The following is an 18,235-nucleotide window of genomic DNA, read 5'->3' as shown; positions in this document are numbered from 1 at the left end:
TGGACTTCTTAAGGTTCTTTAGAATCTTAATTTCTGTAGAACTTAAAATTCCATGGGGTTTAAAACAATTAAGTGTGTCTTTCTCTGACATATATTTTGATGCCTTCCTCTTTGTTTCTTTAGTTTTGTTTCTCCACAAGATCACATTTCTTCATTTGAAACAAATCAATTTACACATACACATACATGTTACATGCATTTCTACCTTTGTAAATGATATTAAATTGTCTTTTCTTACTGTTTTTCTTAGTGACAGGCGTTCTGCCTTTTCTCGAATTGCGACTTTCCTCGACTTCTTCTCAAAAATTTCCTCCTGGTGAAGAGTGGATGTAGACTGTTTAGATGCTGTGGACCGTTTGGATGTTGTGCGTCCTTCTTCACTAGCAAGAAGATTCCTCTGGGCTATATAAGCAGCAGCTTCTTTAATTCTTTCTTCTTCTGTGTCTTCAATTCCACTGACATGCACTTGGCTAGAATATAGTAATGGCAAAATACAGATGCTGTGGGTGGCAGTGATAAGATTGCCTGATTTTACTAAGTTCAAAGTACCAGACCTCAGACACTGTGCACCATGCCCAAAGAAAACCTGATAAATCAGGAACTCTTCACATATGAAGTAACAAATAATGGTAGCAACCATAATAATACCCATGATAGTCCTGGAGCTTTGCCAAGTGCTTTCTGTAAACATTATCTCATTTTGTAAACAGTATCTCATTACCACCACAACAACCTTTTTAAAAAAAGATTTCATTTATTTATTTTTAGAGAAAGGGAAAGGGAGGGAGAAAGAGGGACAGAAACATCAATGTATCAATTGGTTGCCAACTGGAGACCTGGCTCCCAACCCAGGCATATGCCCTGATGGGGAACTGAACCAGGGACCTTTCAGTTGCAGGCTAGCACTCAATCTACTGAGCCACACCAGCCAGGTCCAATTTAAAATGAATTAAAAATCTTCCCAATACTCTATCCTTGACTGTGTCAACTCAAAACCTGTTGTGGAAACAGTAAACTCAAAGTATTTCAGTGTAAGAAATGAAATTTTCTTTTTTTAAATTATATTTTACTGATTAAGCTATTACAGTTGTCCTGACTTTTCCTACTTTCCCCCCTCCAACCAGCACCCCAACTCCCTCAGCCAATTCCCCCACCATTGCTCATGTCAGTGGGTCATGCAGAAAGTTCTTTGGCTACCCCATCTTCTGTGCTGTACTTTACATCCTTATGGCTACTCTGAAACTACCTATTTGTACTTCTTAAACCCCACACCTCTTCACTATTCTCCCACACCACCCTCTCATCTGGCAACCATCAAAATGCTCTCCATATCCATGATTCTTTTTCTGTTCTTCTTATCTGATTAGTCTGTTTTTTAGACTCAATTGTTCATAGATTTGTGGTTTTTTGCCATTTTATTGTTCATAGTTTTGATTTCCTTTTTCTTAAATAAGTCCCTTTAACATTTCATATAATACTGGCTTCATGATGATGAAGTCCTTTAGCTTTTTGTTGTCTGGAAAGCTCTATCTATCCTTGCTGTCTAAATGATAGCTTTGCCAGGCGGAGTAATCTTGGTTGTAGGTCTTTGCTTTTCACCATTTTGAATATTTCTTGCCAATCCCTTCTAGCCTGAAAAGTTTCTTTTGAGAAATCAGCTGACAGTCTTATGGAAGTTCCCTTTTAGGTAACTAAATTCTTTTCTACTGCTTCTTTTGAGATTCTCTCTTTGTCTTTAACATTTGGCATTTTAATTATGATATGTCTTATTGTGGGCCTCTTTGAGTTCATCTTGTTTGGGACTCTCTGTGTTTCCTAGACTTGCATGTCTATTTCCTTCACCAAATTAGGGAAGTTTTCTGTCATTTTTTTCAAATAGGCTTTCAATTTTTTGCTCACCCTCTTCTCCTTCCAGTACAGTACCCCTACAATGTGATGTTTGTACACTTGAAGTACACTCTCAGAAGCTCCTTACACTAGCCTCCTTTTTTTGGATTCTTTTTCTTCTTGCTGTTCTGATTGGGTGTTTTTTGTACCTTATATTCGAAATTGCTCATGTGACTCTCAGCTTCATCCACTGTACTGTTGATTCCCTATAATTGTTCTTTATTTCAATTAGTATATCCTTAACTTTTTTGCATGAATTCTTTTTTTTATTGTTGTTCAAGTACAGTTTTCTCCATTTTCACCCCACCATGCCCCCCTGCCCCACCTATCCCCATCTCCTACCCCCCAACCTACCCCCTTTGGCTTTGTCCATGTGTCTTTTATAGATGTTCCTTGACGTCCCTTCCCCTATTATCCCTCTCCCCCCTCCTCTCTGGTTGCTGTCAGTTTGTTCTTTATTTCAATGTCTTTGGTTGTATTTTGTTTGATTGTTTGTTTTGTTGATTAGGTTCCACTTATAGGTGAGATTATATGGTATTTGTCCCTCACTGCCTGGCTTATTTCACTTAGCATAATGCTCTCCAGTTCCATCCATGCTGTTGTGAAGGATAGGACCTCCTTCTTTCTTTCTGCTGTGTAGTATTCCATTGTGTAAATGTACCACAGTGTTTTGATCCACTCATTTACTGATGGGCACTTAGGGTGCTTCCAGCACTTGGCTATTGTAAGTTGTGCTGCTATGAACACTGGGGTGCATAGGTTCTTTTGAATTGGTGTTTCAGGATCTTTAGGTTATAATCCTAACAGAGGTATTGCTGGGTCAATTAAACAAATGGGACTTCATCAAAATAAAAAGCTTATGCATGGCTAAAGAAAACAGCATTAAAATGTAAAGAGAACCAACTGTATGGGAAAACATATTTGCAAATGATACCTCAGACAGGGGTTTGATCTCCAAAATATATAAAGAACTCACATGATTCCACTCCAGGAAGAAAAACTACCCAATTAAAAAATGGGCAAAGGACTTGAATAGACCTTTCATTTTTGACAGGATCTTTTTTATGCTGTTGAGGTTCTCACTAAGTTCCTTGAGCATCCTTATAACCAGTGTTTTGAACTCTGCATCTGAAAGATTGCTTATCTCCATTTTTTTTAAGTTTTTTTTCTGAAGTTTTGTTCTGATCTGTCATTTGGGCCATATTTCTTTTTCCTTTCATTTTGGGAGCCTCCCTATATGTGTTTCTATGTATTGAGTGGAGCTACTACATCTCCCAGGCTTTGCAGAGTAGCCCAATGTAGTAGGTGTCCTGTAGAGTCCAGTGGCACACGCTCTCCTATCACCCAAGGAGGGTACTCCAGATGCCCCCACTGTGTGGGCTGTGTGCACCCTCCTGTTGTATTTTGACCTAGATTGCTGTTGGTATGTCCATGGTCAGCAGCTGACTATGGATCCAGGTTCTGTCCAGGATCACACAGTAGAAGCTACAAAGTAATCTGCAGAAGGCTGCTACTTGTGCTGGGCTCAGAGGTGCCCCAGTAAGGCCAACCTGTGAACCAAAGCCGGCTGCTGCTAGTGTTGGGCCTGGCACTACTTAGCAAGAGGAATGGGCTCATTGAAGCCAGATGCTGCTTGTTTGAAGGAATTTAGGAAAATCTGAAGCATGGGTCAAGACAAGCCATTCATATGGAAAAGTCACTGGAAACAGCTTGGGTCGGCCCAAAAGTTGGGTGGGGCAAACAGTCTGAGCCAGGTTGATGAAGTCTTAGATATAGGAACTGCCTGCTGGCTGTGTGATTCTGTGGGGGGAAGATTCAGAAAAGGAACAGTGGTCTCTGCCGGCACTTCTCTATTGGAGAAAGCAGCCCTCCAGCTCTTGCCCTGTTGCTGGACAATTCAGTTCCTCCCCATAGGTCTCTGATGCCTTTTAATCTGCTTTCCCCACACTGGAGCTCATAGGGAGTAAGTTCAAGTAAGTCTGTGTGCAGGTGCTTTAAGAGGAAATGTCTGAGACTCCTACATTTCTGTCTTCCAGAGCCTCAATCCCCGCTGTTTTTTATAGTCAGAAGTTATGGGAATTTATCTTCCTGTTACTGGAACTCTGGACTGGGGAGCCTAGTATGGAGCTGGGACCCCTCACTCCTGAGATATTCCTCCTGATTTTTATCCGCATTACGTGGGTATGGGACCAGTTCATTCCACGTCTCTATCTTTACTACCAATCTCGATGTGGTTTCTTCTTTAATCCATAGTTTTAGGACTTCCATTCAGCTCGATTACTGATGGTTCTGAATGAAGGTTGTTTTATAGTTGAGTTGTAATTTTGATGGTTGTTCTATAGTTGAGCTGTAATTTTGATGTGGTTATGCGAGGAGATGAGCCATGTTTACCTATGCTGCCATCATGCTGAAGCATTATTTTCAGTGTAGTAATAGTAATAAAATGTAGCAGATGTCTCCATATAAAAATAAATAACTGGAAATAAAACCTAAAAGATAACTTTCTATTCACATTTTCTTTCATCACAGTTACTTTTGTAAATTATCATTTCTTGAGACTGGTATGGAAGACCCAAAATTGTTCGGTGGGAAAATGGCAGGGAAAAGACAATGAGAGCTTCATCTGATGCCCACACAGGTAGAGAGGCTTGCCATGAAGGTTAATGCCAAGTTGACGTGGTTTTTAGATAATTTTTTTAAATGTTGGGGGTGGGGGGAATAAGCTATTTTACTCCTCCATCCTAGCCATCTCCTATAGTGAATACAAGCACATATTACATTAGCTGTGAACAGGCTAAGTCTGGCCAGGCATTCTGAGTAATATAAGCATGTTTTTCTGGAACTTTCACTTAAACAATCAGATATCAAAAAAACAAACATATCAAATAAAAAGCTAAAAATAGAATATTATTTATTCCCTTATGTTCCTAATTGTGTTCAGGGCAATTATGATATCAGCCGCTGAAACAGTTCAAAAAGGAGTTATCAGAGATCAGAGGAAAGAAAAATACAGGAAAACAAAAGTCACGACCACATTATTGCCCACTGAATGTGTGATAGCATTTGTCCTGAGAAGACCTCATTTTGAGTGTCAATTTGGCTCTGTTAACAGTTCTCCACTCAAAGGGAATTCAACAGGGGAAGCTACAGAAAGTTGCCCTTGAACTTTAATTTGGTATCTCAGACAAATTTCCCTTCAAGATTCCTTTTTATATTATTATCATTCCAAAAAAATGTTTACATTTGAAATACAGAAATTTGGTATTACACAGACTTGTGATTTAGTGATTATTTTGTTTGATATTTACCTCAAATAAATAGTAATTTATTATAGATTCAACAAATATAAGCCAGGCATTCAAGTTATGATGCAATTCTTTTACTTAGTCTAGTTATCTAAGATCTTTTTTCCCCTAATGAAAAATAATTAAAATCACATAAACAACCATGGTTTTTCCATCTACTTAAACATATCATTTCATTTTGCTTTTTTAGATCACCCAATGTTTGAGAGTTTGAATGTCTCCTTCTACTCTATAGCACTACATGTAGTATCCAACCACTAGCATCCGACACCCTCCTTCTAATTCCAACTGGTTACAAAAGTAAAATTAAGCTCCTAATCATTCTCTTGTCTCATGTAGCCGTGCTGTGTAATGGCAAAGACTTTTACAATAAACACATCTCCTGCAGTGTGGAGTTCAAGGTTTTTCAGACCTTTCTCAGCTGTATACAGCAAGTGCCCAATAAATGGTAGCTGCTATTATTATGATTACTTGTCAGCATTTACTGTCCACTTTATTATAATCAAAGCCAGGAAGAGAATTCATACTCACCGTCCTGAGAAAATGGGCATTATGTAGTTGCTTGGCAGATTTTCCTTCTCCTCCCCAGACAGAAGGCTCTTCTTGGCTCTCTTTGTTTGGGGGCTCAGCTTGGATGAAGAATCTTCTAACATAAGACTGGAATCTGTGAGTCTGAAACAAAACCCCGAATATTTGACAGTAACAAAAAATTACTTAAAATATTCAAAATACTTTTAAAACAACGATTTAACTAGGGGAAATTTTCACAGAATCCTAGATCTCTAATGTTATAATTATCTTTTATCTTTACAACAAAAGTGGAGTGAGAAACTCTATACATGCACAAAAGAAAAATAGGCCTAGCATGATTTCATGGCTTTCCCCCTAATTTCAAGGAAGAACAGCAGTGCTTTTGCAATAGTTCCAAAAACCCTTTGCTGTTAAGTTAACGTTCGAAATTTAGGCAGTCTACGTAAATGGTTTGGATACATTGTGCATCCAATTGGGCGGGGGGGGGAGGGTAAAAATGCAAAATATTCTGGATAGTGACAGCAGGCAATTCAGATGCAGGGCCTCCTACGTTCAGTTTGGAAGACTTAATGGAGTATAGACATACCCAACCATTTGAAGGACCACTGGATTTGTCAAACAATAGAGTTAACGTATTTTATGTGAATACACAGTATCGAGTGACTCGGAAAGTTACAGGGTGGGATAAGGAACCCTTTGGTCAGTTAGGTCGGAAAAATCTGCCCTTGCACACTGGTGCAAAGGTGCACTTGGAGGTGGTGTTCCAATAAACCAAAAAATGTATCAGGGAAGAAAACATGAAAACAGAGATTGCACCTAGAGAAAAAGAGTTGATGGAACTAAAATACAGTCTCTGATTCTCAAATTAATTTAAATGCATTTCATTCAAACATACACAATGGGGCATAAATTTCAGGAGTTCATGGAATCCCTGAAGTCAATCCATGGACTCCTGTTAAAAGCCCCTGGTCTACACTGTAATGAAAGATGTTCCCAATAAGGAGCCATACCAGAAGTCCATGAACTACCCTATTTTTCTGTACATTTGAAATGATTCTAAAATAAAAAGTTAAAAAGGCCACTAGTCTAGAGAAAATTTGAAAAGGAAATGAAGTGTGCGAGTGGTGTGACATGGGGTAAGCAAGCTGCCCAACTGACACAGAAAAACGTTCCAAACTGTCCAAACCTTGACCCATTTTCAAACTTTAAAAAGCATTAGGGAAAACAAAGGAGATTACCTAAGTCAGAAGCAGAATGTAGGCCAAACATACATAATACAAAAATGAATACATAATAATACAAATAAACCAGTCCTCTGCTAAACAAGTAGCACAGAAATGTAAGGACTTCTGGGAGGTACAGGGGCATAGTGGCACTGTGCCTGGTGGAGAGGGTGGGTCCTTTAAACCCAGGACTGGAAATGGCCAACTCTTCCTTACCCACTAACCATGACTTCCCCTGGGGTGAATTTCTAGCTCTTACCATATGACCAGCATGAAAACTAAAGATTAGCTGTGGCCAGTGTGGCTCAGTTGGTTGGAATATTGTCCTGTAGCTGAAAGGTTGCGGGTTTGTTTCCTGGTCAGGAAACATACCCAGGTTGCAGGTTCGATCTTAGTCTGGGTGCGTACAGGAGGCACCCAATCGAAATTTCTCTTTCTCCCTTCCTTTCTTCCTCCAAGCAATAAAAAATGTACTCGGGTGAGGAGAAAAAAATACACTAAAACTAGAACCTTGAATTCAAACTTGCGGGTTGGTTACTAATTGGAAACCTTAGTGCAATTTGTTCCTAGCTGGCTGTTCCTAGCAGGCAAAATGACCACACTCTATCCCCAGCAGGTTCCAAAGTACAGGCTGTCCTACAGCTGTCAGAGGGGAGGGGGCTGGGGACTGGATGAAAGAGGTAAAGGGATTACCTGAAGAACACAGACACAGACAACAGTGTGGTGATTGATGGCCAGAGGGCAGTGGGGTTGAGGGCATGGGGAGGTGGGCAAAGGAGGTGGGGGGGAGTGGGACATCTGTAATAGTGTAAGCAACAAGCTGTGATTATATGGGTCTAGGTTTAAAGTGGTATTTTCCTTCACCCCTTTATTCCATTACTATACAAAATAAAGTTAATTATGGAGTTCAAGACTTTCTCTTTTTTCTATTTATAGAACAAAAAAATAGAACATTTCTATTTTTTCTATTTTGCATTTTCTAATTTTTCTCCTGTTGTTCTGTTTTGGCTCTTTTTTTGTTTATAGTAGTCCCCCCTTATCTGTGGGGTATATGTAAGGGGACTCCCAAAAAACCGGAATTATCTTTTGGAGAGCAGGCTAGGTGAGTGTTCTAGGAACCCATTGGTCAGTGTATCAACTGGTGTTGTTGTGAGGGGCTGTGTACAGCTTCAGTGAATATTTTTTGAAGACTCTTTCAATGTGCTTGCCCATTTCATGATGGGTGATTTATGAGCACACCTGCCCACACCGCTCTGAGTTTTCAGTGGTTTTTGACTAAAAAATAGCATTCCCCCATGACCCACCCTCCCTATTCACCCAATCTGGCCCCGAGTGACTTTTTTTTGTTGTTTTTCCAGATGAAAAAAATCACTCAAAAGGAAATGTTTTGCCAATGTGGAAGAGGTGAAACAAAAAACAGCAAAGCTCTAAAAGGCATCAAAATGGATGAGTTCAAAAACTGTTCTGAGCAGTGGAAAAAACTTCTCAATAGCTGTATTGCATCAAATGGAGAGTACTTTGAAGGTGACTGCAGTTTAAACATGTAAGAATAAATACACAAGTTTTTATAAATAAATTCTGTTTTGGGGGGGTCTGCCCTTGTATGTTCCAAGATTCCCAGTGGAAGCCTGAAACGACAGACAGCACTGAACCCTATATATACTATGTTTTATTCCAATGCATATATACCTATGATAATGTTTACAGATTCTCATTAGCATATCTGAATGCCGACATCACTACTCCTGTGATTAGGGGCCATTACTAATTAAAATAAAGGCCCCTGGAACAGGAGCACTGCAATACCGCAACAGTCGGTCTGACGACCAAGGCTGTGGCTGCTAAGTGGCTAACAGGTGGGAGTGTCTCCAGCACGGACATTCTGGACAAAGGGATGATTCCCATCCCGGACAGGGTGCAGCAGATGATTCTGAGATGTCACCGCATTACTCCGAATGATACATAATTTAGAACTGAGGAGTTGCCGCTCTGACCAGCGTGGCTCATGGGTTGGGCAGTATCCCACAAAGCAAAGGGTGGCCAGTTTGATTCCCAGTCAGGGCACATGCCTGGGTATGGGTTCCATCCCCAGTCAGGGTACATTCTAGAGGCAACCAATCAGTGTCTCTCCCTCTCTTTCTCCTTCCCTTCCCCTCTCTCTAAAAATACATACATACATACATACATACAATCCTAAAAATTATGAATCATGTATTTCTGGAACTTTCCATTTAATATTTTTGGACCATGGTTGACCTTGGGTAATTGAAACCCAGAAAGGGAAATCACACATAAGGGTGGGGATACTGTACTTGCATTCTGGTGTTTATAGTCATATTCTTCTTTTTTTAATCTTCACCAGAGGATGTGCTCATTAATTTGAGAGAGAGAGGAAAGGAGAGAGAGAGAGAAAGGAATGTAAGAGAGAAACACTGATTGTTTGCCTCCCATTCATGCCTGACGGGGGATCGAACCCACAACCTAGGTATGTATTGTGACCAGAATCAAACCTGCAACCTTTTGGTGTACCGGACGATGCTCCAACCAACTGAGCCACCCTACCAGGGCTATAGTCATACTCTTATGAGCTCATATTTTTTAACATTTATTTACATGAAAACAGCTACAACATTCTTTTTGTTGTGTTGTTATTGTCCCTTTTCTCATCATTTCCCCTCTAAAATAAATCTTTAAAATGATGCGTTTATTACACAGGATGTTCCAAAATGTGAGTATTCCATTCTCACAGGTAAATCACAGCAACTGATTTTTAATAGTTGAACTTTATGGTAAAGACTCATGACACTATCGTCAGTTTCTATTTCATCTTTCCTTTGGGACAAAAGGCTTCATGAAAAGCATTGCGATGTTATATACTGCATAGTGTTATTTAGAAACTCCAAATTATTTAAGATACAAAACAAATCTTTGTTATGCTTTTAAAGTTTCTTCAAACTTTGAATTCAAAAAACAGGAGAATGTGAAGGATTAAGATATTAAAATACTATACTATTTAGTGATGCTGATTTATTTACTAAAGTTAGCAAACAAAACTAACTCAGAGAAAGTTTTAAGGAACTGACTCTATAGTAAGTGTAACTAATTGTTTGAAGAAAAGCCACCAATAGTCTAAATATGACCCATGAACTCGGAAGTCTAACCTCTTACTTTATTGGTTTTGAAAGTTGAATAATATTTTTAGAGGAGTTAAATAGCATGTGAGAAATTTTAAAGTTCTTTGAACTTAAAGAGCTATATAAGGGTTTATTAACTGCTTGGGTTTTTAGTTGCATCTAAATTTTGAAAATAATCCTCTGTCTTATCAGTCACTTTCTGAGTAATACCAAACTTGATATACATGAGTGTGTGTGGTTCTTTTAATTATTAAAACTACACTTAATGTTCTTTATGTACTCGGCTTAAATTACAGAACTTCCTGAATTTTAATTTGCAAAGGCGATGAGATGAAGCCACAGGAGAGGACTCACTTGCATGTGCACACAGGCACACACACGCCTGTAACTATGTCTAGGTAAATCCAGACCAGGTTACGGGTCTGTCAGTCATGACCTGTGTTAGCATGTGTTGTCATGTCCTCTGTTACGTGCTGTGTTGTGTCCTCTGTTAGCATATATAAAGTTAGAAGAACTTTAAGTAACATTTGTTATGCATATCATCATACCTGTGACCAGCAGCACCACAGAAAGGGATATAGCCAAGGAAAAGAAAGCTTTCTCGGGAAATATTTCAGGAACTAAGAAATAGGCTTCCACCTGCATGCAATTCAGATGATGAGCAACAACAAAAGGATAACCTGCTCTTACAACCTCATCATTATTCTTGACAAGAGAAGCAACAACAAAACCACTCACAGAACTCCAGAGCTGGAAGGAACCTTGGGGATACCTCTACCATTTTACAGATGTGGGAGACCTACAGCATCTTTGAAATGGCCCAAGTTCACACAGCCAGATGGTAGCTGCCCTAGCTATGACCAGCACCCATCTAGGTTAGTATTTGTTCTACTAATACCAGTGACTGCGTATTCTTCATCCAAAAATATTGGAAGCTTGATATTTACATATGTTTGTTTATTTGTAAGTTCCATGCATATACTACTGTATAAATATTCTCACTTTCTGAAACATTCAGTCAACAGAAAAATTTTAAAGACCAAATTTACTTTCTTTTAAAATAGAAGTGCTAATATTTCCCCCTACACCTCTATGGTGTGCCTTTGTGGACTCCCCGTTCTAGAGACCCTAATATCGGGTCACACCACCCATAATGACTCAGAGGTGGATTTGCTATTCCTGAATTTATTCATGTAAATTGAGGTTACAAAACCATCACAGTCCAGTTAAAAATAGAGCATAAAAAACTCATTGAACTTAAATGAATTTCAATACTCATTTCTTAAAGTTATGTCTAAAATCACCATATAATTTTGGGAAATTGTCCTAGGTTCCCCGGGATGAATAATTTATTCACACTTAAGTATGGGTTTGCTTAATGGCCATTACTTTCTGAAAATATTCTGACAACCTATCAGCATCTTTCAGAGAAATAATGGGTTGTGGGAATTGTTCTTTGCTGACCCTGCTCCCGCACCCAGCATCACGCGTCCCTCTGTGCTCATGTTTGTACTGCATTATTGATTCCCCTCGACCTTTCCCGCTACCTATAACTGCTAAAGAGGAGAGATGGTCCATTCATCTTTGCATCCTCACACTGTCCCAGTGCCTGACATTGTTCAATAAATGTTTACTGAATAAAGTAAATTCAAAACCCATCCACCTGTAATCATACCCTAACTCAGTGATTGTCAGCTCTGGCTTCACATCAGAATCAGTTGAGGAGCTATTAAAAATGACCAGGCCAGGGGCAGGACTTCCCATGTGATGAAGTGAGTAGTTTAACTGTTTCTCTCCCTGAAAAGCAGTGATAAAACTAGACACAATTGTCAAAAACAACCTATTCAGGATTCTGAAAACAGTGAGAAGTGGTTATTCATAAAAAGTTACAGAACTTGCCCTGGCCAGGTGGCTCCATCGGTTTGAGTGTCCTGCAGTGCCAAAATAGTTTGTGGATTTGATCCCTAGGTGGGATGTGTATAGGAGGCAACCACCTATGTTTCTCTCTCACATTGATATCTCTCTTTCTCTTCTCCCCCTTCCTCTCTCTCTAAAAAATCAATAAATATGTACTTGGATGCAGTTTTTTTAAAATTTTAAAAAGTTACTGAACTTCAGATATAAACAGTAGGACTCTGTGACTTTTCCGTCTAGTCTCCCATCCCCCTCTCCAGCCCAGTCTGTAAGGTAGTTCTACCTAGGTGGGGAAATGTGTGAAAACCAGAATGTTCACTGCCAGAAGGGGCAAATTTGATGTGGAGAACAGCATGATAAAACTTCAAATCCAGGAGCATCGTGAAAAACAGTAGCAAACTAAGTGCAAACAAACAAGGGAAGACCAGCAGGTGAGTTAGCCAGAGGGTGCGATCATAATTGGGGCCAGCAGCAGACTGGCAAAGTACCCAGAAATTTAACAGGAAAACCTGAGAAATAAGATCATCATAGTGGGCCTTATTAAGCTCTCCATGTGACTGTACAGGAAAGTCGGGAGCGGGCCCAGTTTGCCCACACATCACTGATTGACTGTAAGCCTGTGTGTATGTGCAGAGGAGCGGCATCAGCGTCTGGAGGTAAGTGAAGCCAGAACACACTTAAAAATGACTGGAACTTTATATGTGCTCCCCAATGCGTGTGCACGCACACACACACGCAGTGTATTGCCAGAGGGTGGAAGCTTTACTGGCTTAAGATGTTTGTGCACAACATCTGACCATTCACTGACCATTATTAACCTGAGAGTGTGATCCCCATGAATTCAGGCTTGAAAATAAGAACAACAATTTTTAAAACAGAGTAGAGACATCAGCAGCCACACAGTGGTGGGTAAACATCTTACAAATGTGTTTGGACAAGTTAGTAAACAGAAACAAAAACACAGCATCAACACACTTGGGAGAAATTCAGAAATATAATTGCTACAATATGTTATTGATACGTAATGTCCCATTTTCAAGAAGAAAAACTCTGAGATATGCCAAGGAATAAAAACGTGTAACCTGCACCAACAGAAAAGAGCAGGAAATAAAAATTTTCTCTAAGTAGTTCCTGATGTTGGATTTAGCAGACAAAGATTTCAAAGTAGCAATTATAAATATGTTTAAAGACTAAGTTTAAAAACCATGCTTTAAAATGTTCAATGAAAGTATTACAACAATGATTTTTCAAAAAAGAAAATATTGACAAAGAAAAATTATAGAACAGGATCAAATGAACATTCTAGAGTTTAAAAGTAAAACAACTTATATGAAGAGTTTATTAAAGGGACTCAACAGCAGATTTTGGATAGAAAAATAATCTGTGAACTTGAGAGAGAAATAACTCAATCTAAAAATCAGAGAGGTAAAAGAATTTAAAAAATTAAAGGAGCCGCAGAGATGTGTGGGACAAAACAAAACACACCTATACGTGAATAACAGCAGTACCTGACGCAGAGGAGAGAGTAAAGGTAGGAAAATGTGTTTTGAAGAAATATCATAGAACTCCCCAAATTTGCTGAAAAATATTAATTTATGGATCTAAGATTCTCAATAAACCCAAGTAGGATACAAACAAACAGACACACATCCAGGTATATCATAGTCAAACTACTGGAAGCCAAAGCCAGAGAGAAACTTTGAAAGCAGCAAGAGTAAAGTTCTTCATTACACACAGGGGAAAGTGTATTAATGGCTGGCTCCTCATCAGAAACAATGCATTCCAGGAGACACTGGCATGACACAAACCAGGCAGGAAAGCAGGAACAAATGAACAAACAAGCAAAAATCCCATGAAATACACACAAAAAATAACAAAAGTGGCAGACATAATTCCAGCTGTACCAGTAATTTTATTAATGTGAATGGACAAAAAACTCCAAGAAACAGGCAGATTTTCAAGCTAGATTTCTAAAAAAAAAAAAACCCTAATGTATGATGCTATGAGAGGCATACTCAAATCCTAACACACAACAGTCGTCCCTCCTTATCCATGAAGGGTATGTCCCAAGAACCCTCGTGGATCATGAACAGTACTGAACCCTACCTATACTATGTCTTTTGGTACCTGCATACATTACCATACATGTTAAAGTAAAAGGATAAAAGAGATATGCTATGCAAATAATAACCATGGGAGCTGTTTAGATCAAACAAAATATACTTTAAATCAAGAAATATTACAAGAGACACAAAGGGAAATTTCACAATGACAAAAGGGTTGATTCCTTGGAAAATGTAATAATTATAAATTTATATGCAGAATCTTACCAAAAGAGCCCTAAAATATGTGAAGCAACAAGTAACAGAATTGAAAGAAAAAATAGAAAATTAAAAATAGTTGAAAATTTCAATACTTCATTCTCCAAAATTAATAGAGCAACTATTAGACAAAACTATTATAGACAAAAATTAGTAAGGATATAGGAAATTCGAATAACACTATCAATCAAATTGACCTAACTCACCTTTCTAGAACACTTATCCCAATGAAAACAGAGTACATATTCTCTTCAACATTCACTAGGTGAGTTCGCCTACTGGTCACCAAAACAAGCTCAATCAATTTTAAAACGTTTAAATCATGTAAAACATAATGGTTGACAACAGAAAAATTATATAAATAATAATCTACAACAGAAAGAAATTTAGAAAATCTCAAATATCAAATACTTCAAATCTTCAAGTATCAAATCTCAAATACTTCAAAAATGTTATCACAAGGGAAATTAGAAAATATTTTGAACTACATGAAAATAAAACACAACATGTAAACATTTATGGGATACGGGTAAAGCAGCAGTTAGAGGAAAGTTTAATGCTTTATGTGTTTATATGAAAACAGAAAGGTTTCAAATTAATAAGTTAAGTTTTCACCTTAAGAAGTTAAAAAAAGATATGAAACAGAAAGGGAGTTATAAGAAAGATTAGAGGGGAAATCAATGAAGTGAAGAACAGAGCAACGATAGATACAATCAGTGAAACAAGTTGGTTCATTTAAAAGATTAAGAAATTGACAAAACTTTCTGACAGATTAACTACAAAAATAGAAAAAAGATAAAAATTATCAAAATCAGGAATGAAATAGGAGACATTACCAACGTCACAGAAATTAAGAGGCTCACAAAGAAGTTCGTATAGATGTTTCATGCCAATATATTACACAGCTTATGAAATGGAAAAATTCCTATTAACTAAAATTACCAAAATTTATTTGAGAAGAAATTTTTACAAATTTGAACAGACCAATAAAAATTAAAGAGATTAAATGAGTAATTTAAAATCTTCCCACGATGAAAAGCCCATTCACTGAGGAACTCCGCCAGATATTTAAAGAAACAATACCAGTCATCCCCACCTTCTTCAAATCTGCCCAACTCATTCTATAAGGCAGTATTACCTAAAATCAAAACTAAATAAAGACATTGTAATAAAACTACAGATCAATATTATTTACGAACACAGAGGCAAAAATCCTTTTAAAATATTAGCAAACTGAATACAGCAACATATGAAACCAAGTGGACTTTATCCCAGGAATGCAAGGTTTATTTAACATTTGAAAAATCAATTAGTGTAATATACCGTATTAATAGGATATAGAGAAAAAAACACATTATCAATTAATAGATACAGAAAAAATACTTGACAAATTTCAGCATTCATTCATGTTAAAAAACCTCAAAACAAAATAAGAAGAGAAAGGAACTTCTTCAACCTGATTGAGGCCATCTGTGAAAAATCCACAGCTAATATCGTACCTAATAGTAAAAAACTAAATGCTTTCCTGCTTAGGCTGGAAACAAGGCTATCATTCAATTGTTGTACTCAACGTTTTACTGGAGCTTCTGGCCAGGGCAAATAGTGTAACTACAAAACAACAAAACTGCATTGTGGCACGGGCATGAGGACAGGTGTATAGATCAATGGAACAGACCTGAGAGTCCAGAAATAAACCTTTACATTCATGGCCAATTGATTTTTGATAAACGTGCTAAGGAATGTAATAGGTGAAAGGAGAACCTTCAACAAATGGTGCTGAGACAATATGTGCAAGTATGAATTTATGATTTTACCAACATCACACAAAAATTAATTCAGAACAGATTATATTTCTAATTATAAAAACTAAAATTATAAAACCCTAGAAGATAAGAGAAACTCTTTTTTAAAAAGCCTTACCCAAGGACATCTTTTTTTCATTGCTTGTAGAGAGAGAGGAAGGGAGAGAGAGACAAACATTGATGTGAGAGAGAAACATTGATTAGTTGCCTTCCATAAGCACCCCGACTGGGGATCAAACCCACAACCTAGATTGTGCCCCGACTGGGAATCAAACCTACAACCTTGAGGTTATGGGCTGACACTCCGACCAACTGAGCCACACTGGTCAGGGAAAGAGAAACTTTTTATGGTGGTGAGTTAGCTAAAGAGTTCTTACACATAACACCAGAAGCCTGATTCAAAAAGAAAAATAAAAAGAAACTTTATTAAAATTAGAAATTCTGATCTTCAAAGGATACTGTTAAGAGAATGAAAAGACAAGGCACAGAATAAAAGAAAATATTTGTAAACTTACATCTCATAAAATATTACATATAAAATATTTAACTAACTGACAAGTTAATAGTAAGCAGAAAAAATTAAAATAGGAAAAAGGTTTGAATAAGCACTTCATCAAAGACATACAAATGGCTAATGAAAACATTTAAAACAATGGTAAACGTCATTAGTCATTAAGTAAATGCAATAAAATCACAATGTGATCCTAGTACACACCTACTAGAATGACTGTGATAAATAAGGCAAAATAACTAATGTTGGCAAGGATGTGATAAACTGGACTCCTCATACATTGTTATGGGGATAATAAACGGTGTAACTATTTTGGAAAGCAGTTGAGTAGTTCCTTATAAAGTTAACCATAAATTTAGCATTCAATCCAGCTGACATTTTAGAAAGTGGGAATAAGTTGACTTCAAACATTATGAACAATAGCCTTTCAGACTGGGTTATATATTAGCATACCACTGAAATTTTCAGGTTTTATTTTTGAACTTTCTATAGCAATTTCATTTATTTGACAGAAACTTATTCAGCATCCATTGTGTGAAAAATACAGTGCTTACCACTGGGGTGGGAGGGAGATGTGAAGATAAAGACCTTATTTTCTGAGAGCTTTACATCTTGTAGGGCAGTAAATGCCACCAGGCCTGACACATTGTATTATGTCAATCAAGGAAGAAAGGATGGAAGGACAGAAGGAAGGCAGGCAGATAAGCAGAAAGACTAGTACAAATAAAACGAGAATTCACAGGCTTGAGAGAGAATTTTTGTCTTGGGTTATCAGAGAATCCTTTGTGAAAAGCTGGACATTAAAAGATGGGTAGGACATCTCGGGATGAGCTATTAAGTATAAAAACTTAAAACAAAGCTTAATTTTGATTGTTGAATTATCCATGTGTTTCCATTAGACTCTGCTGAGTGGCCATAAAAGAGCTGAGCTCATTTTTATTATTCTAAAACTTTTCCTTTAAAACCAAATGTTACATATATTTATAACTTAGTGCTGTTGCTTGAAAACAAAATGCTTAGCTGTTGACCAGGAGGAAGAGGCAGTGGTTTTGACAGGGGACTCAAGAGTTGGAAAATTTTAGTTTAAGGTAAAGAGTTATAAATCTAGTAAGTAATACATATGTTAAAGCTATTGTTTCAGAAACTACAGATAAGGTTCATCCTTGCTCCTGAAGAGACTGCCTACCTCCTGGGACACTGCTAAAGATTACCACCTAGGGACAAGTGGAGGCATCTGGGCCATTGGGTTCCAGGGAGAAGACAGATGACTACCGGTCCCTGGGAACAGCTAACTGCCAGGACAAGAATGCTGCAGTTTTTTTCACCTAGTTCTCCCTGAATTTCAAAACCCCTCACCACACCTTGTTTATTCACCATTATAAAAACATTGGCCTGGAAAGAAAATGTAAGACAGTTTTTTCAGGATGCGAACCTGCTGTTTTCTTAGATCACTAGCCATTTGAATAAAGTGCCCATAAAGCTTTAGTTTGTGAGCAGTGGCTAGTGTGGCTCAGTGGATTGAGTGCTGGACTGCAAAACAAAGGGTTGCTGGTTCTATTCCTACTCAGGGCACATGCCTGGATTGCAGGCCAGGTCCCCAGTAGGGG

At 37.9% G+C, this 18,235-nt stretch overlaps 1 protein-coding gene across 2 annotated transcripts in view; it reads right to left on the bottom strand.

The window, feature by feature from the left end:
- The window catches only part of MYOM1 (myomesin 1), a 131,161-nt gene that overhangs the window by 97,353 nt on the left and 15,573 nt on the right, over positions 1-18,235 (bottom strand). For both annotated transcript variants that reach the window (XM_024580417.4, XM_045187957.2), the window contains exons 3-4: positions 5,724-5,864; positions 239-470 (exon numbers count right to left, since the gene is read on the bottom strand). In XM_024580417.4, the coding sequence (XP_024436185.2) occupies positions 239-470; positions 5,724-5,864 (373 nt within the window). The remainder of the gene's footprint in view (positions 1-238; positions 471-5,723; positions 5,865-18,235) is intronic.

This window comes from Desmodus rotundus, chromosome 10 (genome assembly GCF_022682495.2).
Source record: "Desmodus rotundus isolate HL8 chromosome 10, HLdesRot8A.1, whole genome shotgun sequence".
Lineage (NCBI taxonomy): Eukaryota > Metazoa > Chordata > Mammalia > Chiroptera > Phyllostomidae > Desmodus > Desmodus rotundus.
This window is presented reverse-complemented; position numbering and strand designations above follow the sequence as displayed.